We start from the raw sequence: 21,125 nt of genomic DNA on the forward strand, positions 1-21,125 counted from the left end.
CATATCTATGTGAGTGCATCAGATCCCCTGAAACCGGACCTATAGTCACTAAGGAGCTGTGAAGTGAGTGCTGGGAATTGAACCTGGGTCCTCTGGAAGAGCAACCAGTATTCGTAACCACTGAGCCATCTCTCCAGCCCCTGTGTGTGGTTTATTTTTAATCCAGGACCATAAAGGACCAGAAGACTACCAATAAACCCTATTTATCTCACTAGCGTTGCTTTAACAATGAGATACTTAGTATCCACCTGCTCTCCACCATCCATGAGCGCTCTGGCCGCTCTCAGCAGGGCGTTGATCTTGCCTGCAGTCATTGAGTCCATGCAGAGATGCTCCAGTTAACATGATGAGCTTCTGCGAATATGAATTATCACAGCCTTTGTGAATCACCGTGTACTGTGAAGACACACTTGAGGAGCTGGCTACTTCAACCAAGCTGTGTAAGTGCCTCATTTCTTAAAGTCATAAGCCATTCTTATTCGAGATAATAACAACCTCTTTCTAATCTATTAGCTTATGAAATTCCATTTTTACCTAAGAGGTCTAATTAAAGCAAGGCAAAGCTATATTTAATAACATTCAGTTGCCTAAAATGATTATTAGAGAAACCCTTAAGGTTTTACCAGAAAGTAGTTCAATGTCTCAAATAAATGTCAAGTTCCCCAAATCAAACCAGTAAGAAACTTAATAGTAGGAATAAATGTCACCATTCTCTGTATTTTTTCATTAAAAAAAAAGAAAAGTCACACAATGTAGGGAATCAGAAATTGTTTTTATATCCCTAGAGTTATAAACATATGTATCAAAATATTTACAGTTATAGTATATGAAATAATCTATTAAGAAGCCAAATACAGTACTAGAATAACCCACCAATGCAATGCAAGTTACATGAGACGTAAATGTCACAGAAAAAAAGTAAAAGACAAGGAAATGCATGGTTCACTTCAATCAAAATTCAACTTTTTCACAAAATGTGGCTAGCTTTTTCTGATCGCAGCTGTCTGTTGATATCCTTCTGAACCTGAGACAGCCTTGGACAAGTGTATGGTGATCAAATTGTAATTTAAGAGTTTATTATCCCACAGTTTGTCTTGACCAATGTCTCTACCCTCAGCCCAGCAATTTAGTAACCCACCATTAACATTCCCTTAAACATAATACACATAGAGAAATATACTTAGTAATAGTTCCTTTACATAAATACCAGCAATTATAGCATAACAACTCCCCCCAATAAGAAAATGTGTATAAGAAATGGATGAGGATATCCCTAGGAAAAGGAATGGAGGTAAGATGTCTCAGGCTCCTCCTAGGGGTGATCTTCTAAGGGCAATAAAGGAAACAATTTCTAAAGAGAAAGCCCTTTAGGCAGAAATCTGAGATGGCTTAACATAGCTGCTGTAGACAGAGCTCTGGCCCCTGAACCAGGACTATGACACTATGTCTAAGTCTTACATAGGCGTACTCTTGTGGCCCCAACAATTCAGCTGCCTTCTGACTGGGTGCCCCAAGAGTTTCTCTTGACTTTAAAAAGAAACTCTCTGCCCATCACCTGGACTTTACTCAGCTCATGGTGTTTCCTGAGAGCAGTTATTCCGTTCTTATTATAACTGAAATGTAGTATGCTTAAAACTCCATAACCAGACAGCACCTCCCCCACCCCGCCTCAGGGCTTGTCCTTTGGTTTAGGTTGGTGTGTGCTTTGGTTGACTTCTAGAATTGTCATCTTCATCTAGAAAATGGTTTGGGGAAATCTATTGAGAGGGGAACCTCTCCAGCCAGGGTCAAAGCTACAGCGACCACTGAACTTAATTGTTCTGTTCTGGTCCCCAGTGTTGGTTATTATTAGAGAGAACTTCCTCAAAGGTCCCTAATTCAGAAGAAGCTTAGCAGAGTCATATGGTAAGGGGCTGCGTGCATCCCTCGCTTGTTACATTTACAAGAAACACTGTGTGCATTAGGGAGACTCCTAAAAATCACAACCTTACTATAGCACTGTGGTGGGTGTGCCCTTTGACCATACAGTTTGTGGGGCATTTTCATCTTTGGCTCTAGAGAATCTAGAGAAATTCCAGAAAAGCTGCCTTAGCTTTTAGTGAGAGTCCATCAGCGTCCACAGCAGGAGGCCTCCACGAGGGACATCTCAGTGAGGTGTGACAGAGACTCTGCCAGTTTCAGCCTATCCCCCAGTCCTTCAGGGTAAAAACTTCGAGTTCTTGATTAAGCCAATCCCACCACCTTGCCTTATAAACCACCTCTTTCTAGTCTTTTCAGACAAGCCACCAAATAGGGGAAGTGGCATCCTGGCCAAAGCCCCCACTAAAGGCACTTGGAATCTGAATTTGGTGTTTGGCTTTAGGTCGCAGGACGGGTGGCCTCCAGTATTAGCCTTCCCAGCAAAGAGGCAGCATCTGCTCTTGGGCTTGGACCACTATTGGAGCTTGGTGATACAGGTTTGGAAGACCTCGGTGAGCAGCCCAAAAGTTACCCTCAAGAGTGGAACCAGTCGTCCAGTTGTATGGCAGCTGATAAGGTCCTAAGTGGTGGTGTGTAACTGAGGACTGATGAGCTCATATTTGGTGGCTAGAGGAGGACTCTCTGATGGCTTCAAGGAAGCATCAGCATCGTAGCCAACAACTTTTCTTCCAAGGGCAGGTGCTTGGCAGTAGAGAATCCCAACCCCAGAAATGGTTTGGGTTTGGGCCTCTCCCCCACTCTTCCTTTCCCCCTTCCCCTCCCCCCTCCCTTCCCCTGGTTATTCCTACACCATAACTTCTGCTTCCCTCCCAGATTAAGCTTCTTCCTCCTCCCCACGCCCGCCCCACCAGGTCCCCATAAACTTGTTCATCTTATTTCTTCCTCAGGACCATGTAGAGAATGCCAATAATGAAAGTGAAGCAGAAGCAAATCCAGGTCAGGATGAAACAGTAGCCGTGGTGGTTGTCGGTGGTAAAGTTCTTATCAGTGTTGGCATAATGGTGAGTGTAGACAGACACTCCGACCAGGATGCAAAACCCTGCAAGGAAAAAGGCACTGTCACGGTGGGCATCACAGCAGCTTGTTGTTTGTTTGTTTGTTTGTTTGTTTTAACAATCCCATTTCCCTCAACAACAATGCGGAAAGAAACTCTAGCTTTTGTTTCCTAAAAGGTCACTCTGTTGGTTTGCCCAGATTCAAGCTTGCTGGATGTTGGTGAAAGAGAGATATCTGGATTCTCAAATCTACACTGACTTGTGTGTAATTATTGTGAAGAAGAAATCATGGAGCATCCTGCTGGCCACCTGCCTTTCCCACCTGGACCCTGGAATGTCTAGGGATGGTGTTATGGGAGCAGCAAACTGGGTGTCTCTGGGATGATGGAGAAGATGGCGCATTGCAATAATCATGCAAATCCTTGCCATCGCTGCATCTTTCTGAGGGCGCCACCTTCTCACCTTCTGTATAGAGGGGTCCTGATGCTGCCCAACCACTTGGTGGCTCCTAGGGACACCTACCTTTTTAAACAATAAAGCAGATGGGGGGGGGGGGTTGTTAACCCAAGCAGCAATAGCCAAATCAACAGGCAACTAGAGGCTGGAACAGCCGAATGCAGCTTCACACAGCCATGTGCTAATCTGAGGCCCGACTGGAGCAATGATGTGAGGCCTAGTCAAAGATTCCCTGCATGTAGCTCAGTAGTCAGGTATTCGTTCAGTCTTTCAAGGCCCTGGGTTTAGTCTCCAGCAGTGGAAAAAAAAAAAAAGGAAAAAAAAAAGCATGTTCCCGTGTAAAACAGCCCATGCCCTGGATACTCACAGCACACCAACATGGTGGACCCTGAGAGGAAGAAGCGGTTTCCCTTCTCCATGGTGAAGAGCTGGAACACGAAGACCACAAGGGAGATCACACAGAAGATGATGGAGAGGATCATGAAGGCTTGCACTGCCTTGAGAGCATCTGCGAACACAGGGCAGGAGCATTAGATGACCCAAAAGTCTGGGCATGGCCCTAACCTCACCACGGCAGGCTAGGCACTGGTGTCTGCACTCATACCTTCATTGCCGTATGTCAGGGTGTCAGCGCAGTTACCATTAGTACAGTTCTTCCAAAGTCCTACAGAGGATGCTACATCATTTGAAACAATCCAGACCTGAAACCAGAGGAGACGGAGTTAATTAAGAGTTGCTCTTCTGCTTTAAGAAGAGAACATCGTCATGTGTCTGGACCAAATCTTAACCAAGATGCCCTATGCGGCTGTCAACACGGCTAAGCCTCGTGTCTCTGCAGAAATAAGACCCTAAGTCACAAAGGTTGCAAGAAAGGAAACTGTGGTCCAGAAAGAAAGATGCCACTTTTCCTATTTGGACTTGATTAGTCATGATGCACACACAGATGCATGCACACTCATACAGCTCACACACACTCACACACGCACAACTAAAGAAAGTTCAACATAGTGGTTTAAAATCCTAAAGTTCTAAGGAACAAAAACTCTGGATGAGGAAAAGAACACTGAGCATGTGCAAGGTACTTTAAAAGGCTCACATTTAAGTAGTTAGCTAATGAGGGAAAAAATTAGTGAAGTCAGGCCTGGTAGCAACTACCTGTAATTCCAGCACCCTGGAAATGAACAGGAGGCTCAGGAGTTTAAGATGTGTCAGCTCAGATAGTAAGTTTGAGACCAACGTGTAGGTTACATAAGACTCTGTCTCAAAAGACAAAAACAACAAAAGATGGCTCAGTCATTGAGAGCATCTAGTGCTTTTGCAAAAGAACTGAAGTTCCATTCCCAGCACCCACACTAGGAGGCTCACAAGCACCTGGAATTCCAGCTTCAGGGCTTCCAGCATCTTCACTTGCACTCATGTGTGCATACCACACGCATTCATATATATAATCTTAAGATATGTATATAGATATTTATCTTAAGATTAGAAATAAATCTTTAAAGAACAAAATACAAGGAAAATGTCCAGCTGGAGACATTTTCAGAAGGTTCGGATGTGGACTGTCACAGCCCAGAGTCCTTAAATATCAAAGGCTTCAAGGCAGGGGCAGCTAAAAGTACAAGAATGACCAAAATGTATAGCCCCAAATCCACCGTGGTGTCAGCACCCCTTCTCGCTTGACCTGAGAAAAGCAACTCCTCTCTGAAATAGAAAATGACTGCAGAGTCGCGTCTACACATGCACACGCGTGGAAACAGGAAGCCCAAGCCCGCTAGCTCCGCCCCGCATCAGGGACTGACCCTGGGTGGGTGTGAAGCAAGTGTGCCTCTTGTAAATGATGTGTGAAGTTTCCCACATCATTATCCTGTGAAGCACAGGAGTCAGCATATACAATCGATAAATTATAAAGTGGAGGAGGCAAGATGGGCAGGGGTTAGGTCCTCTCTCGTAATATGCAAACTAGCCTATCTTGTATTCACACCCACTTCGCTCTGGACTTTAAAACCTATCAGAGCCTTCATCCCAGTACTTAGGAGGCAGAGGTAGGCGCATCTCCAAGTTTGAGGCCTGTCTGATCTACACAGTGAGTTGCAGGACAGCCAGGATTATACAAAGAAACCCGAGGGAGGGGGGACATAAAACTCTTTACCCTTTGACCACCACAAGGGTTAAATGGACTCTAACCCATTCTAAGCCATCATTTGTCTACCTAATGATTGGTTGCCTTAACTTCTTTGTTGTTTGTTTGTTTGTTGTTTGTTTGTAGACCAGGCTGGCCTCAAACTCACAGAGATCCTGCCTCCCAGGTGCTGGTATTAAAAGCTTGTGCCACCACACCAAACAAAGCGTGTGGCCCAGGCTGGCCTCAAACTCATGGACCTCTTGCCTCCGCCTCTTTCAAACGATCCTTACCCTCACTTTACTTCTTAGTCCTAGAAACTGGCTCTTTTTCCCTGAGACAGGACAATACAAGCAAATTGGGAGCTGGAAATGACCACTAGGGGTCAGAGTAGACCCAGGTTCGGAGAGCCAAGACCCTGGTCCACCGGGAACCGAGTTAGTAAATCCCGCCAAATTCCATTTCCCACACGGATTTTCACACAAAACTTGGATATATCAACCTAATAACCAAAGCAGTGTTTTCGTTCTCATGGTCATCTACCCATAATTACGAATTTCTGCAGAAGGGAAAGGCTGGTGCACACAGATATCTTTAACTCCTGACTGGGGAAGCCTGTCTGTCCCACAGGGCACCTTTGCCAGGGAACGCACTTTTTATCACTTCCCTTCTTTCTGTAAGAGGAGCTCGACCCGCCTCCCCACCCTCCAAAGGCACCTCGATCTCCACCTTTGGTGGAGCACTTCCCACCTCCCAACATCTCTAGAATCTCTCATGGATCCTTGTTTTTTACACTTTGGGTATTATTTCATTGTTTGATATATGAGTATGTGTTTGATCTCTTTCCCCCACATCTAAGCTAGAGGCTCTCTGCACCGACTTAACACCCCCTCTTCCATTTTTCTAAACATTTTGTGAAACTCTTCCGAAGCTCCCTCCCCGGATGACTGAGCCCGAGGCCGTGACTCACGTTGGAGATGGTGGAGACAAAGAGCATTATTGCCGCGGCGATGTGCACCACAAAGATTCCAGCCAGTAACACCAGCATCTTGGCTGTTCGGTGGGTGGCTCGGGAGCAGAAAGTTCTGAAAACAGAAGACAAGGGAGACCAAAAGGTTACTGTCATGCTAAGTTAAGCAAATCCCACCTTCTCACTGCAGGGGCTCTCTGTCAACAAAAGACAAGTGTGACAATTTTTAAAATTCAAAATTGCATCAAAAATTCCTAAAAGCAGCTTTTCACCTAACCTGACTGATAGACTTAAGTGCCTAGTCACCTATGGAGTGAGCATCTGTTTTGTTCTCGTGTTTATAGGTTCATTTCTTTAATATACTATCTATCCAACTTTTTTTGCTTTAAATGGGGGTGCATTGTATTTCTGTAACAGCTGCTAATGTTTTGCTTGTGATTTAGAGATCAGAAGCAGGGCTTTGGATTTTGAAAAGGATTTTGTCATCTCCAGAGCTCTGCAGACGCATCACACACAATCCCAGCCTGAATGAGGAAAGCGTCCGCACTCCCAGCAAAATGCTCACCCAGCAGTTCGGAGAGAGATCATGTGCTGTACAGAACAAGCCGCTATTACTCACTGGCCATAGAGCAAACGGGCTACTAATTTGATCCCGGATGAGACGTAAAATGGGAGAGCTTCTACTTCTGTTATTACAACGCTCTTTGGCATCTAATATTGTGACAACCTAATTACAGTGTAATGGTCCTATCACTTACTGATTTAGCATTCCAGACTAATATCTGCGACACCTGAGCCTTTGGCCCTGCATGCCTCTCAGTGGGGATGCTGTCTGGGGGCGTCGAAGGCGAAGTTAAATTTCCCGTGGCTCAACAGGACAGCTCTGGGGTTTTGGAAGTATAAAGCCTGAGATAACACCAGATGTGCCGGTCACTAGTGTGCAATGTTTGCGCAGCTTCAGTCATTCAGGACCCAGCCCAGAAGACAAACAGATGCATAAATCACCGTTTGGAAGAACAGGAACTAATATAAATTAGCAATGTGCGTGGATAAGCAAAAGCTCTCAGCCGCAATTTCAGCAGAGACCACTAACCATAAAAACCAGGAACTAAGGAGACTGGGAGGGGCACACACGGAGGAGCTGTGCTGACCCAAGTCACGACGCCATCTGTGTTGTGCCCTTGACGGTTAGATGCAGACCCAGCCCAGGGAGACATCAAAAGGACAAAAGGAAAAGACTGGAATTGCCCACCCTCTAGGCAGGGAGTACGTGAGGATGCCCCAACCAAGGAGGAGATGGTGCCTGGTAGCCTGCAATTGCCTGCCCCCCTCTCACTCCACCTGATTTAATTGATGCTTTGGGTGCGCATAAGCCACTTTCATGCTACACTAGGTATTTATTAGGACACCAGTGCTGTCATTATTCTGACCTTTCAGGTGTCTTTAGATCTCCTCCTCTCGCTTTCTCATTAGGCACACAGAATCCGACGTGATCTACTGCACGCCTGGGTGCTTGGCTCTTCGCGGACACTGGTTTCCACTCTCTAGAAACCTTTTCCCCACTGACCTCTTCTCTCTGATTTGGAGTGGGGGAATGGTGAGGGAGGCAGAGAACGTTTCCAATTTAACTATAAATGCCAAGGTTGATGACCTGTTCCTGCTGCCTCTAGGGAGATTGGAACTCTCAGGTCTGTAAACCCACTCTCCTCGTTCCCTGTTGGCTTTATTGAGGTTCTCGCAGACCTCCACAACTCCCCGTTTGGCTTTAAGAGATGGAGAAAGGGGGTTTTGTTTTGTTTCTGTTTGTTTGATTGCTTGTTTTTAATTAGGGGTTATTAGAATCATCCCAAGTTCTAATCATTCCAAGTGCTTTGATCTCTGCCTCAGTTTCCTCATAGATGCGGGGATGGGGGGTGGGGGGACGCTAATTATTCCCAATGTGTGAGAATTGTGCTGGATTATATAAGTGAAATGCCTTGTGCTGAGTCTGGCACGCGGTGGGTACTAATAACGGGGTTGCCACGGTTGCTGCTACTGTTATTGTTTCTCTTCTACGAAGCAGAATAACTGTTGCCAACCCAATCCAGTTATCCAAGCACAGGCAGCCCCATGTCACACAGAAGGAACAGGACATTTGTTTGAGGGCTAGTTTACCAGGCAGCGTATGGGCTAAATTTATTTTTGTCCTTAGAAGTTGTTGCTTTTGTCTAGTCCTTGCCACTAAGAACGCACCCTTCAGAGTCACCAGAAAAAGCTAGCTTTCTCTCAGTCCATTCCTCTGAAGCACCCTCTATCCCAAGCTTGCCCCTCCAGAATGAAGCTGGCTCAAGGCAGGAAATAACAAGACTTACATAATGGGTATTTGTGTTCAACCCTCCTTGACCCTTTAATGACTCTCTTTCCTTTTGTTTATAATTTACAAACAGCGTCCTTATAGTGAGAGGTAGTTGAGGAGCCAAGAAGGGAATATAAACTCCCAAGCGAGGCCACAGGCAGGTGAAATTCAGGAGCCTTTCTGTCTCCCTGGATGCCCCGGGACCCTCTCCATCAGAGTACATTTTGTTCATCCCACACCCAATGACCCCTCTCCCAGCCACTCTGGCTCACTCTGTACCTCAGCAGAGGCCCTAGTTCCTATCCCCTGCCTACTGTCGGTTAGAAGTGCAGGCGAGGGGAATCAGACTGAAAAGTGACTCTTGTCTGAGATTGGGAGCAGGGAGAGCTGTGTCTCTTCCCTCAGGCAAAGGAGCAAAATATCCCAGATCAATGAAGGTTCTTAATGAACCGGTCACACAGTTCTCCCTGTTCTGGCTGCCGTCTACAGCCTGTGTGGAGGCTTTTTACCTAAAGTTACTGCATAATATGCATGGCTTCATCTTTACACTGTCCCAAATGTGTCCACTTTCATCAGCGAAATCCATTGTCAGCTTAGAGGGACTTCCTTTCTTGTTTGTTTGTTTTAGATGTTGTTTCTTTGTGTAGCCTTGCCTGTCTGAGAACTCACTATTTAGATCAGACTGGCCTCGAACTCACAGAGCATCTGCTTCCAGAACTCTGATTTTAAAGGCGTATGTCACCACGCCTGGCGTTTCCATGATTTTTAACACCCCTCTTCCAAAATACTTAGAAACACAGTGGAACATTTTATGAAATGTCTGTCTTGGATCACCCATGGTTACCCAGCCTCTGTAAAGAACAATAGCTCTCAACCCATGTGTCATGACCCTTTGGGAGGGTCAAATGACCCTTTCATGGGGGTTGCATATCAGGTCTTTATATTGCAGTTCATAGCAGTAGCAGGATTGCAGTTATGAAGCCGCAGCACAAATAATGTGATGGTTGGGGGTCGCCGCAACATGAGGAACTGTATTAAAGAGTCACAGCATTAGGAAGGCTGAGAACTGATCTGGGAGGAGCAAGGTCTTCATGGCCACCGGTGGTGACCGACAAGTGGGTGTCTGAGAACCTAGCAAACAGCATAGTCCGTGCTCTCGAGACTTCCACCCACCATGATCTTTGGCAATTTGTTCATTGACTCATGCCTTGTTCAAGGAATGAGACTATTTCTGGACTCACAATGAACCTCGCTGGTATAAAACGCTTGCCTAGCATGTTCGGGGCCCTGGAACTGGTCCTCAGCACCACCCCAAAAAATAAAACTATCAGTAGCGTTTAGACAACTTTGAAAGCATGGACTGCTACATCTTGTGTCTCCCTGAAGCAATAATGGAATTCTCCCTCCTATTCCTCCAAAATGCTATGGTTGGAATTCTCCAGTGGAGAACACATTCCTCCTCCTCGGCAGGTGGACCAGACCCGGAAGCAGGGAACACAGCAGCACCACGGCTCTGAATGTCCCATGGTAGCCCACCCTCCCCTCTTGCTGCATGGAGAGACCCAAACTGTGTCATCTGTTGTTGGGGACTTCTATGCCAAGACTGCTCCTCCCCGGGGTGCTTTTGCGTTTCCCAGCGTGAGCCATCACATATGGTCGGTTCACAATGCTTTAAAAAGCTCGGAAGTGCGGTGGTTTATGTGGACACCAAGAGCACTTCCCAGGCACCTTCTCCATCCATAAACATGGCAGTCACGCCATCCGCAGTATGTGATTGGCACGGGTGTGGTCGGGGTTGAGGGAAGCTGAGAAACAGCCAGAAGTCATGAATGACCACACTAGAAAGAAGTGGCTATTAGGAAAAGCAAGGATCAAAGACTTGGAGCCAAGTTCAGTTGGGAATCACTATGTAGTCCAAACTAGCCTCAGACTTGTGGCAATTCTGCTTCTACCGTCCTGAGTGTACAGAGCGCCGCGATTCACTTGAGACTGAATGAGACTCTTGCCAATGAGACAGTCTCTATGGATGGTTAAGATGGTACAAGATGCTTTCTGGGACCATGTTTATGGATCTGGCTGGCTGAAATCAGTTTAGGCATTTCTGGGATGCGGGTAGCTAAGATTCTAAGATAGTCCATTACTAGAAAGAAAAGAGCAATAATAGTTCAGCTGTCACTTCTGCCTCTTCCTGGTTCCCTGCCCAAACCATCACAGTTAGCTGGGGGTCTACCTGTATTATCTTGTCAGGGTTCCTGGTTATTCCTACCTCTATTGTCACAATTCTAGCCATGATGCTATCTCTAAACTTCCACACACACACACCCCAATGCATTCTCTGTACTGGTATTGGATTATCTGACTATGTCCCTTGTCAACCCACAAACCTCCATCCTTCCACTGCTGAGACAAGCACCAGTCACCAGGAGATAAGACGCCAGACTGCTGCCCATGGAATCCTGGGAATCTGACTTCCAAAATGAAAGGGGCTCTTACGTCTTTACTCCAGTGATTACCTATTAGTTTTTTCACCCAAGCTCAAATTCGGCCTCTTCCTTCTTCCCATAGTTTTAAAGTAGTTTCATCCCTCCCCCCGCCCCATTATGTTATAGCCCTTCTTCAGTCCTAATAAAGTCACTAATGGCAGCCTGCCTGATGACAGAGTTCTTTATGGACATGTTTGACTCCCTCACCCTGAAGAGTCTGAGTCCCGAAGGGCAGAGTCCATGACAGATACCAGATAAACCTCATTAAGGAGCGAATAAAAGAATCAAGAAGCACAATGTTTTCTTCAATATGGAAAATAACAGCCAAGTGACTGAAGGCCTTATAAGGGGTACATATGTCTCCTTTCTCTCTTTGTTTCATTTTTAACTTTTATTTTGTGTGTACGGATGCTTTGCCTGAATGTATGTCTGTGGACCATGAACATGTATGGTTCTTATGGAGACCAGGAAATGGTACCAGACCGCCTGGAACTGGAGTTACAAGCAACTGTAAGCCACCAGCAAAGTGTGTGCTGGGAATTGAACCCAGGTCCCTTGGAAAAACATCCACTAAGATGGCTTAATCACTGAGCCATCTCTCCAGAGCTTCCTTCTTTCTTTAAATGTAACATATACTTTAGTCCTCTATCATTTCTGTAAATTATTTGGTACATCACTACAAGTATGAATTGAGCATCTTATTATGCACAAATTTCATATTATTTATTTCCACTTAACTTTTATAACTACTTTTCACAAGCATATTACTTCCAGACTAAGGGAGGGCTTTAAAATTGCTTCCAAAACCAGCATACTCATCCTGAAGAACTATGGAAATTGCACTTAAACTCCTCTTGCCCTATCAAGACTCTACTAGAAACGTCTTTCCAAGAGTACATAAAACCTATGGAATTCAGGTATAACTCAATTGGTAAGAGTGAGTGCCTGCCTAATTCCGGCATAGTGGCACACACCTTGCCAGCATTTGGGAGCCAGAGGCAGGCAGATAGATCTCTGTGAGTTCAAAGCCAGCTTGGTCTACATAGGAAGTTTCAGGATAGTCAGAGCTACTCAGTGAGACCCTATCTCAAAAAACCAAAACAAAAAAATAAAGAATGCTTCCCTGGCACTCAGGAAGGCCTTGATTCGATCCCCAGCATCCACATATGCAATCCTAGCACTGGGGAAATCGAGGTAGAAGGATCAACCACCCAAAGCAGCTTCATTGTAGGTTCAAGGTGAGCCTGGGCTACGTGACACACGCACACACACACACACACACACACACAAGCACATGTGCAAGGCACAGCCCAGTCCTGAAATTACTGCTGCTAGAGCCTCCTCTGCCCTTCCACTGGACAACGCTCTCCTCAGTGAGTTAGATTCTCATCTCCTGCCGGCTAACTGAAAGTGGGCGTGAAAACTTTCTCACACTATCTGAGCAAAGACCTGGCACTTCCTGTAAGACAGGAGGGAAGAGGAAAGGTAGAGCAGCTCTGGCAGGAGTTGGGTCATGTGACCTTCATGAGTCAGCCCCAACTGTGCACATCTTCCTCCATGTGACATCTGAAATGAAACCGAGGCTACTGGTGTCTCCTAAGGACGCTGCAAGGCAGCATGGACGTCTGCCTGCCCTCCTCCGTGTCGAGACCGTTCTCACTGTGGTTTGGCTTCAGATGTGTGTGCACTCCCATTGAGAATCATTTTAGTTGGCAAAATCGACATCTATGCGACATAAAAGCAAACAGAGAAGGAAGCTCTGCCCTTGGGGAGCAGTGAGGAGGATGTACTGGAGAGGGGAAAGGCTGCGATTAAAGGCAAGCTGCGTGGATGGGACCTTGGATGAGCTTTCCTGGCCATTGTTATTGTTGTTTTATGTCATGTGGACTTTTCCACCCTCAGCATTGTTTTTACATACGGATGGAAAGGAAGGCATGTATTTCTGCGTGGGAAACAGGGTAGGGGGATGCTGAAGTCTTCCTGCTTCTGCGGATGGGATTTCAGTGTGGGAAGAAAACACTGCAGGTTGCCCTTGGCTTCGTGTATCTCACACTAGGGATGATACTTCAAGTGCTGGTGGATTCTGTGACCATCCACAGTTGAGCAGGGAAAAAAACGGGAACCTGGATAATTCAGGGAAATAGTGCTTCTTCATGGTCCTGAAGCAAAGGGGTTACCATCTATAATGGCGGCCTGTGACAAATAGCCCAGTCTCTTTGGGGCGACTATAGCCTGTGTGGACTCCCACATGTAGCTGGCATATAGAGTCAAAGTGCAAGTTTGAAGAACAAAAAAAATGTTAGAAGGAAAAAGGAGAGGGATGGAAAGACACAGAAAAAGAGAAAGGAAGGAAGAGAAGGGGAAAGAAAGGGAAAAGGACATGGAAAAAGACATAAGGGGAAGTGGGAAGGAAACAAAGAGAGAAAAGGGGAAAGAAAAATATCAGAAAGGAAAGGAAGGCAGAAGGGAGGGGGGAATGGGAGAGACAGAGACAGAGAGAACGAGAGAGAGAGAGAGAGAGAGAGAGAGAGAGAGCACTCCAATTAGAAAGGCGAGGCCAACTGGCCAATATTCTATCTGGCTAATGGCCCGAGTTGAAAGATTTTGTCAAACCTGTCTGCTTGGTGGAATCTAGGAAGGCAAAGTCCCAAGTGATAAAGACACAGTCTCCAAGCTCAAATTTCTTAAGGGTCACCCATGGACCTCATGTGGTTAGCATGAGCATTGAAGGGTCTGTGTCTAACACAAAGCAAGCAATATGTTACAGGTCATATTTATTCATTAGCATAGCATGAAAAGCTCAGGCCAGTGAGGTGGGCTTGCATCTTTTCTGCAGCCTGGGAGCCTGAACTATGCAAAGGCAAGCAAATAGCATGAATATCGTCTTTGCCGATGCATCCACAGGGACGCTCAACCCCACCCCTGTCTCTCTCTTATTTCCGCTTGTCCTCTATTATGTCCGTAGAGTGGGTGGATCTGGACAGCATCTGCAAAGCCTGAAGACAGACCTGGGCTGTGAGGCCCGAGCACAGCCCACACCCTCTGGATGCAGCTGGCCAGTGCTGGGGAGGATGTCCCCTGGGTGAGGACGGAAGCTTCCGCTGCCTTCTGCCCTTTACAAAGGAGAAGTATTCCTGCAGTCAGATTGTCTTCCAGGGAGAGGTTGCCAAGATAATAACTAGGGTTTGGTAAGAAAAATCAAGGTGTGGCTGGGCCCTGGAGGCTTCTGGGTGCGCCTGACAGCAGATGGCGGTAACATGCTTCAACGGGCAAAGCCTGAGAGAGCTGGAGGGCTGTAGAGAGCAGGGGCACCCAAGTATGCTGGGTCGGCTGCTGGCTTGGTTTAGTTTCAGAGAAGTTTGGCTACTTTGAGTGGAGAGGTTTTGGGTCTTTCTGCCATGCCTTTTGACCAAGACCCCACCTCCTAGGTAACATAGAATGAAGCCAGTATCTTGAATCTCCAATCCAGCTTTATTTCCTATCTTTTATCTGACAGGTGTGTGTGTGTGTGTGTGTGTGTGTGTGTGTGTGTGTGTGTGTGTGTGTTGTTGTTGTTGTTGTTGTTGTCGTCTGTTTATGAGATGGGGGTCTCAGTGTCTTGGAACTCAAGATTCAGCTAGACTAACTGGCTGTGAGTGCCAGGGATCTTCCTGTTTCTTTTTCCCCAAAATTGAGATTACACATCTAAGCCACCATACCTGGCTATTCATATGGGCCCTGGGAATCAAACTCTGTTCCTCCTGATTGCATGGCGAGCACCTTACCATTGAGCTGTCTTCCCAGCCCCTACTTTGACTTTTTTTAATAGAATCATTATGTAGTCCCACCTAGCCTTTAACTCACAGCAATCCTCCTGCCTCAACCCTCCCGTGTTGGGATTAAAAGGCATGCAGCACCACACCCAGCTCTTGTCTGAGGGTTTGACAGTTACTAGAGGCCCTGTTCCTCCCACAATGTTGAGTTAATCAGAGTTAGACAGCCCCTCATAAAAGCCCCAGTGGTGTACACAAAGGGTCTTTCAAAGGCCATTGCTTCTTTCTGTCACATTGCTTTCTGAGGCCCGCTCTGTATAGATGGCTGGTCCTGTCAAACCCCTCATGCTAACCCTGAGATGGGTTTCCAGCTTCAAACCCGGACCACACCCTCAGAGCTGGCCGAGTCCCCTCCCTGTGGAAGCTCAGCAGCAGCTGTGGGCAAAGGGAAGTTCCTGGGCTCAGCTGCATAGCTTTGGGAACGTTCCACAAGCAAAACTCACCGTTGTAATTTGGTCGAGCTTCCTCCCCTCCCTTCTCTCAGACCCCAAGGGAAAGAGCTTAGGTTTAGGGAAGCAGAGGCCTGAGATGAAGGTCCTCATCGGACTCTCACCTCTCATCTGACCCTCGAGATGGAGAAACACTGGAACGCTACTCATGAAACCCAATGGTCCCAAGAGTGCATCGACCATGCCAAAACTAGGGGAGGGGGAGATCTTCATGGGGGACAAAAACCAGAGTTTTGCTCCAAGGGCTATCCTGAGACAGCGAGCGTGGGCTGCTGTCAGGAGGAGGAGCTGGAAGTCCAGCCTTGCCGTGCCTCCCCTGCCCGTTTGCCTTCTCTGTCTATGCCCACTTGACTCTTTCTAGACTTTTCTGCTTGCCTCGTCCCCAAACCCAGCCATCTGCTCACTCCCTCTCGCTCCTCTTGGGTTCTCAAACCCTCCCAAAGTGTCCCTTTTTGCTCCCACCCATGCCTGCAGGCCACACCTGCACCTGTTCTCTCTCCTCAGGACCAGGTCAGGTTCTGAGCCTGATTTTGCTCCTGGTGAACTGATGTTTCCACAGGCCCCTCCTGAGATGGCGCCCTTTTGTTTCATAAACCAAACCTCATCCTTCCTTCCAAGAGCTAGTTGGTGATGTCCAGGGCTACTTTAGGCGAGTTGTTTGAATACTGTGCCTAAGGAATCTTGGATCAGGTAGGACTGCAGAAGCCATGCCTGCCCGCCCGCCCTGCCCCCCTCCCTCCCTCTCTCTTTCTCTCTCTCTCTCTCTCTCTCTCTCTCTCTCTCTCTCTCTCTCTCTCTTCAGCGCTTGTAAATGAATGCAGAGCCACGCACATGCTAGGCAAGTCTACTGCCAGTGGGCAGAATCCCAAGGCCCTAGTTTCACTATACCAACTTTTATGGATTAAGTTAGCCATTGGTGTGAACACGGGAATTTCTTAAATTAGAAGTGGTAGGTGCTTAGATTTTTCAGAGCCTTGGGTGTCTTGGCGGCCGAGTTGTTTCACTTTCGTGTCTTCGGGACGTCTTTCTGTTCACAGAGGAGATTCAAGGCTAGTCCACAGTCCCATCTTCTTACATCTCACATTCTCCCCACAGTAATGGGCACAATGCCAACATGTGCCAACAGCGCTATGGTGTAACCGCCTGTTTGACAGAAGACTCCGGGAAAGAGACTTGGCAAAGCCCTCAGCAGCCCAGGCTACATGAGGCCAAGAGCACTGGCAGCAAAGAGTCTCTTCAGCTCCGGAGAAAGGCTCTCTCCACAACAGGAAAGAAAACACTGACCCCTGATGTTGTCCTCAAAAGGAAGACTAGGTCTTTTTCTCTCTCTCCTTTAGTGTCAGGGACCCCCGCCACCACCAAATTGAGGGAAGAGTTTCATGAGTCAGGGTGCCAGGGACTGAAGTGTCACCGAATCTTCTTGGACACTTATATTCAGAAAATGAGTGTTAGAAATCCAACGAGACCCTCAATGGACTTATGTCCATTCTTTGATTCTGGAAGAACAGGATAATCCAGAAATTCAGGATCACCAGAGAAGAGTATTCCAAAAGCAAGACTTAGGTCCAGAAAATTCTAGCTCCACGGTAATCAAGAACTACAGCCCTCCAAGGAGTGCATATTCAGATTGGTGGCAGCGGACAGAGGCTTCTTTGATTGGCGGACTGTCACCACGCCAGGTTCTGAGAGTGTGCAGGCAAACACTACAACCACTATAGACCAAAGCAGGGACAATCCCCCAAAGGCTGTTAGGAACTGTGCTTCCGGGTTTGGGCTGACTTAACTATGTCCCAGTAGAGCAGCGTTGGGTGTGTCGCTCCAAATTACAGAAAAGACCATAAACGTGTTCTTAGAAAACAAAAGAGCTCATAATCAATAGTGTAGGAATGATTTGACCAGGAAGATAATTTTAATTATTTTCAAAATGTTTTCTCTGCCAGCAGCAGCAGCATCCACTATAAACCCCAGCATTCAGGGCAGCTGAGAAAGAAGGATGGAGACAGGTCTAAGGCCCTCGCCTGACATTCATTGAGAGATCCTGGCTCACAAAACAAAAGAGCTGAGCATGGCAGGTGACTTCAGTCTCAGCACTCAGGGAGCAGAAGTGGATAAATCTCTGTGAGTTCAAAGCCAGTCTGGTCTACAAAGCAAGCTCCAGGACAGACAGGGCTGTATAGTGAGACCTTGGGTTTAAAAAATAAAGGAAAAGATAGAGCAAGAGAGTGTGGATAATGCCGCTCCACCAAGTTAGACTAATTAAACCTAATTAAATATTCAATAAGGACGAAGTATCTAGAGAAACTGGAGTGTGGAGCATTGGGTGGGGCAGCGGCAGAACCAGAATCAAAAATCTTTTTTTTTTTTTCTGGGTCATTTCAGGCCTGAAAAACAAGAACTTTCAGAGAAGTCATTTTTGCTGAATTTCAGAAACTCTGCCTGATATGATTTGCTGTCCAGCAAAGAAGGATGAGTGTGGCTGTATGTTTTGAGGCACGTATACTCTGAATGTCCCCTTCCTGGTGTCCCAAGGGGCTCTGAGCCCTGGGACAGCCATCTGTCCGTGATGACGTAAGTTAGATTTCTGTACATAGTAAGAGAATAAGATTTCCTTCACATTTTTGCTGTTGTTTTGTCTTCGAGATAAAGTTTCACTTTATATACCCAGGTGGGCTCCAAGTTGGCTTTGAACTCATAGCAAAGCTCCTGCCTCAGCTCCCTGAGTCCTTGTATTACAGCTATGAACTACCATGCCCAACTTCCAAATTTAAGATTCTACATAGGCAACGAAGAATAGAAAGGAATGGATCTAAGCCATCTTGTGTCTTTTTCCGTGGCCACATCCCAGGTGGCGGGGTGTGGGAGTTCTTCCAGTTTTGTGGAGGCTACAGACCGTCAGTTTTGCCTCCACAGAAATGTGCCCTGCCTGCTTTCCCTGCAGTCCCAAAGCATCCTGGAAACAGCCAAGAGGCCCTGCATTCCCGCCAGTCTCCATGGAGTCCTTCCTCAGGGCTGGAGACTGGCCTAATCCTGTCTCCAGGGCAGAGCCAAGATGGTTGAGAAAGCCAACCAACTTTCCTTAAGTCTGGGGACAGACGTCTGTCATCCAGCAGAGGGCTGCCCCTTACTACTGGCCATAACAATGGTCTTAGGACATGATCCAATCCAGCTGGACCTTGATGGCCTTCTGCCAGCTCCCAAGACAGTATAGCAGTCTGGAACAATGTAAAATCTGGGGGCTCTATGACAGCGGGACCAGACCGGATGTCCAGCAGCCCTAGACAGTGCTCTATCTCCACCCTATTCTGCACTCAGGGTGAAACTGGAGCCGCCTGAGGGTGGGAAGCCACGGGGGGTGAGGGGGAGTAAATAACCTCCTTTTCCAGAAAAAGCTCACAGCCCAGGGACTCTCCCATTACTTGAAGGGAAAACAGCGGGATTCAAGCAGCAATTTAAAAAAAAAAAATTGTACTCCAACTCCACTGGGGTGGGGGATGGCGCAGGGTGGAGGAGACACACAAAGCGTTATAGTCTCATCAAGGGACAATGGAATTTAAGACAGCTCCACGGGGCATGCAGTTGGTGGCAGTTTACACCACCTCTGTTCTCTTTTCGCTGACTTGTTTAAGGCTGCCTAGTTTCAACCAGATCAGAACTACACACCATCGTGGGCAGTCTCCACAGGAAACTGTGGCTGTGGACTTCACAACGGCTCCCCTGGCTCACACCCATGCAGTCTGGAAGTTACAAACACTGGAAGCAAAAGCAGTCATGCCCCAAGTCTTGAGAAGCGATCTGATCACTCACCCACCACCCCCACCTTGGGGGGAGGGGTAGCCTTACAAAAACTTTTGACCACTCAATGTACAGACTGATTTCTTTTAAATTTTCCCTTCCAACCAGCGAGCTGCATTTCTAAAGAAAAAGGCGCCTCGCTTTATAGGCAAGCTGAATCCTGTCACTCTTCTTGGGCTTGTTTACGAGAGGGAAAAAAAAAAGACACACATCTGTGTTGAAATGGACCACACCTCCGGAGACATTCAACCAAAATGCTAAGCTAATAAAAACAAAAGCAACAACTGGGTGCCTTGGTTCATTTTGCATTTTGCACGTGGGTTTGTAACTATACAATATGTTGGGCAAAAGTAATAAGCTAAATATTCCCATACGACCACTGCCACGTTGGAAAATTCCACACCCACTCAGAAAAATTCTTTAATCGTTCTGATAGATCTTTTGGGTTGGCTCTGAAACTCAGCTGGCTGGGGTAGAAGCACCAAGCCACAAAGCCATTCAGCCACTTACAGGAATGCCAGAAGTCCCCCCAGCCCCACCCTCTCCCGGCTGCCTCCCCCCCCCTCCACATCTGGCCAAGGATTCCAGAATCCAAGCCAGTCTTCCCATCCCACCAAATCAACCCCTCCCAAGTTTTATTTGAAACACCCTCTGCCTCTGTTTCCCTAACGGTTTTTCTTTAAACAAACCAATCCCCTCTTCCCATCCTGTTAGGGGGTGGGGGGTGGGAAAAAGGAAGAAACGAAATACTTAAACAGACATGAATAGACCAGAAGGGCTGGTAAAGGCAAGAGCGAAAACAAACGGAAACCCAGATGTTTATCTACCATCACCCAAAAAGCATAAAAACCAACAAACAATCCACAAAGCAAAGGAAACTTTCCTTTCAGAGATTACCTATTGCGTTTAACCTTCTTAAAGAAAGAAAAGAGTCGAAAGTGTCCTCATAAGACACCATCCTTGGAGATTTCAGTTCAAAGCAATTTAAATCAAAATGGAAGATTTGGGAACATCTTTCGAGCTTGCTTTTCGTGCATTTCGACGGCACGTAGAGTTTCCTCCATAAAGAACATTCCACTCAGGCTTGTTCCAAAGTCCCTGTCCCTTCCACATCCTCGGCGCAAGAATGCAGATAGCAGCCAGAGAACGTGTTTACAGCCGGGGCCAGCTGCTGTCCCAGATTCCCCCACTACTTTGAGCTGAAAGTTTTAAGGACTCTGTTCTCTGAGAGCCAGAGAAGGCTAACAGAGAAAAGAGACCAACCTTCAAAGACCTTAAAAGGCAGAACGGAGGGAGCCTGGCCTGCACAGTTTCCCCAGCGTGGGACCGGTCCTACCTGGAGGGTCCGGAGACTGAGGCAGATGCCCTGAGCGATGGAGCTGGCTGCTGGTCGGTCCGCTCTTCGGGAGGTATGCGGCCACAGTGAGGGGAGGGCCCTGCCTCCCGAGGTTATAAGTTTCCTGGGCTGGTGTGCTGGGGTGTGTGATGGGCGGTTTCTCTTCCCTGGGCTTTAAAGGAGTTTCTATGAATCAGTCTGGATTTGAAAAAAAAAAGAAAGAAAGAAAGAAAGAAAAAAAAAGTTGGTGAGTTACGCCCTGCTAAGTTGGCAGTCAGTCAGAAGTGGCTGGGAGTGAGCCATCAATTCAAAGAAGCCTGTTGTAGCTCCCTCTGAGTCAGACACACGGACCGCAGTGGAAAAAGGAGTGACATTGCTTCAGTGAGTAATAGGAGTCA

At 46.9% G+C, this 21,125-nt stretch overlaps 1 protein-coding gene across 1 annotated transcript; it reads right to left on the bottom strand.

Annotated features, from left to right (window-relative positions):
• Positions 1–753: 753 nt before the first annotated feature.
• On the bottom strand, positions 754–20,887 carry Emp1 (epithelial membrane protein 1). The gene is made up of 5 exons (XM_048432443.3): positions 20,728–20,887; positions 6,521–6,635; positions 4,036–4,132; positions 3,799–3,939; positions 754–3,019 (listed from the first exon to the last, which is right to left on the bottom strand). The coding sequence occupies exons 2-5, from the start codon at positions 6,596–6,598 to the stop codon at positions 2,853–2,855; spliced, it is 483 nt and encodes a 160-aa protein (XP_048288400.3). The 5' UTR covers positions 6,599–6,635; positions 20,728–20,887; the 3' UTR covers positions 754–2,852.
• Between the last annotated feature and the right edge of the window lie 238 nt (positions 20,888–21,125).

Source organism: Myodes glareolus, chromosome 3, assembly GCF_982192425.1.
Source record: "Myodes glareolus chromosome 3, mMyoGla1.1, whole genome shotgun sequence".
Taxonomy (NCBI): Eukaryota; Metazoa; Chordata; class Mammalia; order Rodentia; family Cricetidae; genus Myodes; species Myodes glareolus.